The sequence below is a fragment of the Gymnoscopelus braueri genome (assembly GCF_963280865.1).
Source record: "Gymnoscopelus braueri genome assembly, chromosome: 9".
Classification (NCBI taxonomy): Eukaryota; Metazoa; Chordata; class Actinopteri; order Myctophiformes; family Myctophidae; genus Gymnoscopelus; species Gymnoscopelus braueri.
In genome coordinates, this window is record NC_137610.1 from 16377813 (window position 1) to 16387594 (window position 9782).

Below are 9782 nucleotides of genomic sequence, written 5' to 3' on the forward strand. Positions count from 1 at the left end.
AGTTGCTCATTTGGGCTTGTTACCTAATTTTGTTTGAACCAGTGGCTCGTCAACATTTTCATGTCATAATATGTATTTGTCCCATGATTTGTCCACACGGACGGACCCCATCTGAAAATATTTTGTGCCAGGGACCCCATACCAGGTTTGTGTTAAAATGTATTTTTTTTTTTTTTTTTTTTTAAAGACAATTTTTTCCCAAGATGAAAATAGCAGCTCTACAAGCTCGCTGTGAGCTTGTAGAGCTAATATTTTCAAAAATATGCATATGTTTAAAATTGCTTCTTTTGGGCTTGTTTTCCTAGCCCGGGGGTTACTTGTTTCTCTCACAAAATATGGCAACACTGGCTCCAAGGGAAAACATTCAGTCGGACGGGGTATCGGGATGTCAGCGGGCCAGGACCATATGTCTGCATAGAAACCGTTTTAACTTTTATTATAACACTGAATTCCTTCTCAGACATGGGGCAGTGCGGCATAACGTCGTCAAAGACGGTGTTGGTCTTTCTAAATCTGATATTTTGGGTAAGTTTGACCGTTTACCTTTGACTCTTGGACGTGCGTCACAGAAATAGCTAGCCACAAGCTAATGTCAATGTAGCCCTGATACATGACTGTCATATCATGACAGTCATGGATGAACTTCAACCTGGTGTTTACACTTTCTCCCTTTTTGGCCCATACATCTACATGAACATTCAGATTCCAAATATAAAGTGCTTACCCCATGGCCATGGATATAACGATTATTTACGGGCCCTCAGAAGTACCCGTATCTTCCGTGTTGTTCAATAAAAAGTAGTTTAATCCGATTGGTGGCCATTTTCTCCGTATTTTCCCCATATGCTTTCAACTACGCGACCCTATCGGTTGGGAGGTGTATTGCACTCTGATACATTATAACTCTATGACAAAATGGCCACCGATCGGATTAAAATGCTTTTTCTTTAGCAATACGGAAGATGCGGGTACTTCCGAGGGCCCGTACATAATTGTAACATCCGTGGACATTTGAAATCTGAACGTTTATGTAGATATGGCCAAAAAGGGAGAGAGTGCAAACACCAGGGTGAAGTTCATCCATGACGGTCGTGACAGACGACTGTCGTGTATCAATGGCTATTGTGACAGCTGACCTTTGTTTAGTCTGGAAAGGGGATTAGTTGAATCACAATAAACGAGTGATAGTATTTCAATTCAGAGACTAACGGGTTAAGATGTGAAACAATGCATGGCTAGCGTTACATTCAAGATTTGTCGGTGTGTTATAACATTTCACAAATATATATCTATACTATGCATTGCAATGTGGCATTACATCAGTCGATGAGTGAAAGTCCTGCGACTTAATTTATCATCAGTTACACGATCTGTTTCTGTTCTAGCGCATATTCTGCAAATTTTGAGGGATGTGTTAATTTTAGTTATTTTATTTTATTAAAGGAGGAGTTCACCCCAAAAATGACTTATTTTCTATCAATTACACACCCCATGAAGCCTTGATTTCATGGATTTATTTTTGTTTTTGTGGCATTCCTAAGACAATAATTTGATGACCGTGTATATTTCCGGTAGGAGACACAAATAATCTACTTTGTGTCTCCTACCGGATACATTAGCCGGTAGGAGACGGGAATCAAATTATTAGCTTAGGAATGCCACAAAAACAAAAAAGAATCCATGGATTCAAGGCTTCATAGGGTGGGTGTGCAATTAATAGAAAATAAGTCATTTTTTGGGTGAACTCCTCCTTTAATATACACAACGTTTGTTCGATGTTGATAATCTGATTGATTGATTGATGATGTACTTTATTTAGTAAGACATGAGAAAAACAGTACATGGAAGTACAGATTCACAATACAAGGTCTACTAAACAAACTGGAAGGCTCATAAAGCACTAAGCTTGTTTAAAATGAGATCCCCACGCACACAAATCATGATGACATATAAGAGACAGACAGAATCCATTATATATAATAACTTAAGTTGTAGCCTATATGAATCGATATTTCCGTTTGCACAGAAACAAAAACATGCATGCAAAAAAGATTTCTCTGCCATTGTTATTGTTGGCACAGTCAGTGCATGATGCCACTTTTTACTTGTATGAGTGGCAAGCAACAATCTTGAATCCTTTTGAATCTTCAACTGTTTTTAGCTCTTCTTAGCTTCTTTGCATTTTAATTGCAAAAGTCCTATTAAGTTTTGGCAAATGGGAATACATAGCAGTGGTGGTAAGTAACTAAGTACATGTACTCAAGTACTGTACTTAAGTACAATTTGAGGTATTTTTACTTTCTACAGTAGGCCTATTTACAATTTTCAATACTTTTACTTCTACTCCACTACATCTCAGAGACAAATATTGTACTTTTACTCCACTACAATTATTTGAAAACTTAAGTTACTTTGTAGATTTTAATTATTATTACAAAACATACATTACCCACTTCAGCCCTATATACCATTTGAAAATGCCGATCTACAAGCTCACAATGCGTTGCACATTAAGAGCTATTTTCTAAAGATTTTTATACATTTTAAAACTTGTGAAAATGGGACATTCTGCATGATGAGTACTTTCTACTTTTGGTACTTTAAGTACATTTTGATACCAATACTTTTGTACTTTTACTCAAGTAAATTTTGAATTCCAGACTTTACTTGTAACACAGTATTTCTACATTGCAGTATTGATTCTTTTACCGAAGTAAAAAATGCGAGTACTTTTTCCACTACTGATAAATAGTGTGTGTACTGCCTTCTCAACCCACAGGCAGCAGCTGGTATTTTATGCTACGTTGGAGCCTATGTGTTCATCACATATGATGACTATGACCACTTCTTTGAGGATATTTATACCTTCATTCCTGCTGTGACCATCATCGCTGTCGGAGCCCTCTTGTTCATCATTGGACTCATTGGATGCTGTGCTACAGTACGAGAGAGCCAATGTGGACTTGCAGCGGTCAGTGAATATTCAGTGTTGCAAATGTTTTTTGTGTTGCTATTGCTATTACATAATGAGACATTTTCAGCTTTTTAAAATGAGGATTAGTAATACAAATTTTGTATAAATCATGCCACAATCTTTGAATTTCTAATCACAATTGTAATTGGTCATTCTATGTAAATAATGGCTTCCGATGGACAACTCCTGACATGTCATCACACAACGGCAGCCAGCAACTAAAATAACCTCAAATAGCTGAAAAGAAAATGCAGCCCCTGCATCTCACCTTTGACATTAGTTTTACAAAGAAATCCCATTTCCTTCCAGTGCCAAAAACGGTTATAGCCGTTTTTCATAATCCAAACGAGGAGTGCCAAAAACGGTTATAACCGTTTTTGGATTTTCTTTTTTTTTTTTAATTTTTTTCCCCTTCACAGCACCAGGAGATATCATTTTTCGAAGATTTAGACTCCAATCCACTTCCTGGTTAACTTATGACTTCAAAAGCCTGTATCTCGGCTCCTGTGTACTTTTTCTTTTACTATGTATTTTTGACTATTTGCAACTGGAATGGATTACCGAATGTTTAAAAAAAAAAAATCCCCCGATTGTACGAGACCCCTGTGTGTGTAATGAGGGGATCACCGTGAGGACGGTGATCACTGAAATATTTTGTGACTACTTGAAAAAGGTTCAAAAATTGTTAAAAACAGCCAGGACACTACATATTTGTTTTTAAAACCTCTGGCACTCAATGTGTTAATTTGAGTGCAACTTATCTATATATATACTCTAGTCTAAAAATAATATCATCCACAGTTTGTGATCATCCTTCTGCTGGTGTTCATGACGGAAGTGGCTGTGGTGGTTCTTGGATATATTTACAGAGCAAAGGTGAGTCAAGTCAAAAACATATCAGTATCAGTATTCAAGTGAATTAATTAGTTCTGTTTGACCTCGTTACCTCTTGTAATCAGTCTGAATGCAACACCTTTCAGATGCATTGCAAGTAGCAAACAGTGTTTTGGAACATTCTATCAGTTGTAAAAGAATGCAATCTGTTTTATCTGATAGTATTTATTTGTAGTAAATAAGGACATGGGGCTATTGACTGTACAGTTTCAGCTTTGTAAAAAGCACTCGCCCGGATTGTTGGCAGGTTGAAGATGAGGTTAACGGTTCCATCCGGAATGTGTATGACGAGTACAATGGCACCAACAGTGATGCCCCGAGCCGCGCCATCGACTATGTGCAGAGACAGGTGAGATCCCAGCGTTGTGGAGGGAAGACCTAAGCCATAAAATGATATTGTCCCTGTTAACATGTCTGGTAGAATTGTACCGTTGGAACAAAATGACTGCCAAGATAACTAAAAACTATCTTTTCACGGTTTCACTCCCACAGCTTCAGTGCTGCGGAATCCACAATTACTCGGATTGGATGTACACACGCTGGTTTAATGAAACTAAAAACAACAGCGTCCCCATTAGCTGCTGCAAAAGTAATACAGATGGCTGCACTGGATCCCTTGCTCATCCCGAAGACCTCTACGCAGAGGTAAAACATCTAATGCAAAACCTAAGAGACAGTGCATCCACAGCCAAATGAAATGTCCAGGTGCAGGACAAATAAAGATTAACATGAGATCTGCGGACTCCGCACGCTGGAATAAAGCTCCTCATTCGATTCGTTCATTGGAGAAACGACGTATCAATCATTAACACATTGATTGCCTAGATCGAGTTAACTCGTTTTTACTAGTTTTTAGAATCCATCACTTGATTGCCCAAGAACGAGTTAACTCGTTTTTAGATTTTTTTTAATTGTATTTATTTATTTGACCCAAAGACCAAGGAGATATGATTTTTCGAAGATCTAGACTCCTATCCACTTCCTTGTTAAAGTTGTACAATGCAAATTCACAACTAACGATTTTTAGCAACCTCTGCTGGTCACTACAGTCACTGCATACAATTTCCTTAGTCCTCGATTACCCAGAATTCCATTCGTTTTCACCGGAAGCCGGAAGCGTTTCAAAAAGCGATCTTTTAATTGTTTTATACTATCTACGGATCGTTTCTCTTAGCCAGTGGAGCATTAGTTACCATGAGCTGTGCTTTCTTTTTCTGTTCTTTTTCGATCTTCCAATCCTACATTCTCTTAAAATCAGCGTGAGGTTCCTTATTGTTATTAGCGCGATAGTTCCTGGCCAAACAGGAAACCAGTGCATTTCCACCTCCGTTTTCCGGCCAGATGACGTCATTTCCCCGGGAAAGTCCCCCCAGTCCACGTTCAATAGAAAATATATAAATAAAAGGCTTCCGGGGGTGAAATTCATGGAGTGGGTGTTGTGAAACTTTTGCCACTCACAAAAGATATACAATTTAACTTTAGTTTTGTTGAAAACGTTACCTAGTATGCCTTTAACTTTAAATTCTGTATCTCGGCTCCTGAGTACTTTTTTTTTTTCAATGAAAAATCTCTGGCAATAAACTGCAAAAAATTGAAATAATTCTGGCAGTCAATGTGTTAAAGATCTTCGGGATCTTCCTGAATTGAGGATCTTCCTGAAGAAGATCTTTAATGATCAAAATGTTTCTCTAAGGGGTTTATCTGCGGACAATTTTTATCTCCCTTTGTATCGAAAAAAACATGTAATGCTGCCCTGACAGGTTATGTTACTGCTTACATGTGTATCTTTGTTATTGATTGATTCTTGATTCAAATGTACATTGTTCATCTTTAGGGATGTGAAGTTCTGGTTGTGAAGAAACTAAAAGAGATCATGATGTATGTCATCTGGGCTGCACTAACATTTGCTGCAATTCAGGTAATTATACGATTGGCTAGTTTCATATCATGTGTAAAGAGTGAACAAAAAGGTAATTGGAATTTCCAATTGGAAAACGGTTGGCATGATCTGGCAGTGACTTAGGACTTGTGGATATGAACTGTCTAATTCCCCCACCATGCCCTTTGAGCTAAAAGGGATTTAGATTTGCCGGGCCTTTGGTCTTGCCTTTTATTTGAACACAGATGAATCAATTCAGATGAATCATTGCGCATCTAAGCCCTTTGAGTCATAGAGTACATAAACCATCTGTCTCTTAGTTCAGAGGACAGACTAGCCTTATTACATCAACATTTTCTGATTGGCCGTTCCAATGTATTTATTTGTACCACCAAAATTAGTTGTTGGGGTATCATTGCCACAGTACATAAGCACACAGGTGTAATTTGTCCTCTGCATTTACCAATCCTAATTATTACGAGCAGTTGATGCCATTAATACGGCACCCAGGGAGCAGTTATGGGATAAGTGTCTCAGGGACACTTTCACACATACTTGGAAAGCTGAGGTTCGAACCGACAAACCTGATTCCTCTACCCAGTTCCCACTCAGCTATGTTTTCTAATTTCGAAAAATGCTTGGTGAGATCATGGCCTATCGTGAGACTGATTGCTGTATATATTTGCAATTTGTCACTTTCAAACAAGGATATTTGAATGCTAATTAGGTCATAACCAGTGGCGTAAGGGAGGGGTAGCAAGCGATGCGGTGCGGGGGGGCCACCAGCAGGGGGGGCCCCGCCTGCGCTGATACAAATATTTTTACAGCAAAAAAAAAGAAAAAAGTTGATTTATATTGGTCAAATAGAACCGAATTAGACCCGAATTAGACCAAATTAGACCCGTACATGCACGCGCGCGCACGTGGGCCTCACGTGAAACTCCCGCGGGGAGGCCCCGCGATTCTGCGTTACGCCACTGGTCATAACCAAGCTGTTACCCAAGAAATTTCCTATAAATGCAGTCTATTCATGTCATTAGGATTGTCATGTTTCATGAATGGAATTTTAAGGCTGAGGTCAAAGCGTGTCATATGCTTATATCTCACTCATTCATACTGGTAACCCCTTAAAATCCTTTCATTTGAATACAAAACAGGGAGCCAGCTGCAGAAGGTCTGAGAAGAGGCTTTGTCCCTCAGCCTTTTTCTTTTCTTTTTTTACCAGCTTGTGAAGCAAGCTGGTCTATATTCAGTAGCTGCGCTAGTAGTGATTTTTTTCGTGACTTTCTCCTCATTGGTTGTCCTTTAAGCCAATGGGGAGTCCGCAATGGCTTCGGGCTTCCTATGCTCTGAAGGGGCGTAAGGACAGACGGACACAAGCTACCCTTCACCCTCCGGCAAGCATTTAAATGAACACCTTCAATAAATACATTTGTCGCGCAAACTAAAGCCAGGGAAAATAACTAAAGAATAGTTATAATAACTACTAGGCTTCTAATAAAAACTGCTGTATTAAATAACATATTCAACTCCTTTGAACACTCCTTCATAGACATAGCAAGTTTCATTCTTATTCATCTATTCATTCTTATCTAATATAATCCTGATCTGAGCGCCTCATAGTCTTTTTTTCTTTGTTTCTTTAATTCCCTTTTTCATGGAGTATAGCTATCATTAGTTAAACCTTTTCTCTCCAATCCCTGTACCATAAATACAATAATGAAAGCTATCACAATACACAGCTGTTGCTCCATTGTTGTCTATGGCAGTGAAGTGATTTCCCCTAGAAATGTTCTGTCCAATAGATGTCATTTGTTAGCAAAGTTTGGTTTGCTTAACACAGGACTGTGTGAACTCGAACCAGAAATAATGATAAATGCAACAATGCAACAATTTGGTTCTTGCTCTGGACTTTTTAAGTCAACTTTAAATGCGAAAGGCACCTTAATTTAACTCTTGAGTTTAATATTTAGCTTTTGCAAACAGTAGTCACAGGAATTTCTTAAACATATTATTACTGCTTGGTCTATTTTTGTAATATAATTAATTATTCAGGTTTAGGGTTGTTTCATGAGGTGTAATGGGAGTTGGCTCATTTGCAGTATTGGCTGTAATTCTAGAGGCTTTTGACCCAGAGACTTCCCTGTCAGCTGGTAGTTGCTGAAATTGGAGGTTTTTTTTCTCCTTTCTCAGCTCTTAGCCCATTTAGAGGTAAAGTGGTAGAAGCTGGGTTAGACACTCATCTGTGTGCAGGAATATTGCGAAGTGGCTTAAAATACTATGAAAATGGGTTTATAAAGCCCTAGTGCTGCTTTGCCATGACAATACTGAATCAGTCCATGCAAGTATAGGTTGTTTAGCAGGGGGCATTATAGATCTGTGTACAATAGTCAAATGGAACAATACCAAAATTCCAATCCACATGGCTTTTTGAGAAAAATGCTATGCAGAAGTGTACATTTGTTTCATCTTCAGCTGCAGCCTAATGCCAACTTGATATTTCCTGTCTCTCAGATGCTGGGGATGCTGTGTGCATGTGTGGTACTCTGCAGGAGGAGCCGAGACCCCGCTTACGAACTACTCATCACTGGGGGAACCTACGCATAAAGTTTCCTTCTAACTAGAACACGTTCACAGACGTGCACTAAGAGTGACTTAAACTGGTTTTGACTGAGAACATGAAAACAAACTATTTTACATACACTAACATCTTCCCTTTTTTTCTCCTTTTATCTTTTGTTTTTCCAAAAGCTATTGGCCAAATTCTTTGAATGGTCAATGGGAATGAGATTTTTCATGTAATCTGCTGCTGTGACTTCCTAAGTTTTACCCTTTGTTTGAGGTAAGTTGAAGAATGTGGTCGCTGGACCTTATACTGTATAGAATATGTGGAATGGGTACTTTCCTCATATGTCAGTTTGCACTATGTGTATGGTTTTGGAGTATTTTATAAATATTTAAATATATAATGTGTAGTACTTGAGTGAAAGACTTTCCCCATGTGTAGTCTCCCCTGTACCACCATCTGAACTACTGCTACTCTTCACAAGCAGTACATGTTCTGTTACTGTAAACAGCAAGGTCAAAGGTACTTTGAAATAACATTAATTTACTCATCAGATCTTTCAGGCAAAAATGTGGGCACACGATTCTACTCAGTACATCTACAATTTGACATGCAATCTAAAATACTGTAGATGTTTTGTATGTTTTAGTTTCAGCAGCCTACCGAATGTAGTTTTAGAGGTTTGACAATATGTAGCCATAGACTCAAGAATGTAAATGAACTGTAGGGAAATTTGAAAGAAAAAAAAATAAAACATGCTACTCACATATGTGTACTTATGCTTTACTTCATTTAAGTGCTGGAATACACAATGGAGCTTACTTTGATGAACATTCAAGTTGTAGTTTTCGCTACACCAGTGATTCTCAAAATTCTTCATGTTAAGGACCCCCAAATTGATGTGAATTTGGCCGTGGACCCACATCTGAAAATATGCCAGGAAGCCCATAAAGAGATTTGTGCTTGTAGATCGGTTATTTTTGAATAGTCGAAGTATAAAATATGGTTAAAGTGGTTAAAATGTTCCTCATTTAGCTGGGGACCCCCTTGAACCCCCTCAAAGACACCTGGGGGTCCCCGAACCCCACTTTGAAAATCACTGCTCTATACACAAAGCAAATGTCTGTTAGTTGTGGACCTTTGTTATTGGAACAAGTGGGCCTTTTCCCTGTAAAGAAGGGTTAAAGTTCAGCTCTTTCCCATGAGGGTGGGGTTTGAGGGATTCACGCAATGTCTTGATCCTAATCCTCTGTTGTATATAGTAGTATTTCAACGCGCGTGCTGTGCACACGTTAAGAGTGTTCAGGTTCTCCTGTGCATGGTATTGAACTTGGAAATTACTATGAATTGCTATCGCACAAGGCAATGTAGATAGAGTGGATAAGAGAATAGAAATGAAAATTAATGGGAATACAATATACCGTAGCAGAGTTTCATCACATGCTCACTCAAAATATCAGTTGAGTTAT

At 38.5% G+C, this 9782-nt stretch overlaps 1 protein-coding gene across 1 annotated transcript; it reads left to right on the forward strand.

The window, feature by feature from the left end:
- The first annotated feature begins 361 nt into the window (after window positions 1–361).
- On the forward strand, window positions 362–9078 carry tspan3a (tetraspanin 3a). Its single transcript, XM_080438298.1, has 7 exons — window positions 362–525; window positions 2780–2971; window positions 3776–3850; window positions 4116–4217; window positions 4361–4513; window positions 5703–5786; window positions 8262–9078. The coding sequence occupies exons 1-7, from the start codon at window positions 463–465 to the stop codon at window positions 8352–8354; spliced, it is 762 nt and encodes a 253-aa protein (XP_080294424.1). The 5' UTR covers window positions 362–462; the 3' UTR covers window positions 8355–9078.
- Window positions 9079–9782: the final 704 nt, after the last annotated feature.

What these genes read in the sequence shown, in the direction of transcription:
- tspan3a (XM_080438298.1), top strand. Translation starts at nt 463, where the DNA reads ATGGGGCAGTGCGGCATAACGTCGTCAAAGACGGTGTTGGTCTTTCTA. An exon ending in GCCAATGTGGACTTGCAGCG is followed by an intron (nt 2,972 to 3,775) that starts GTCAGTGAATAT and finishes TATCATCCACAG; the next exon opens with TTTGTGATCATCCTTCTGCT. An exon ending in CCGAAGACCTCTACGCAGAG is followed by an intron (nt 4,514 to 5,702) that starts GTAAAACATCTA and finishes GTTCATCTTTAG; the next exon opens with GGATGTGAAGTTCTGGTTGT.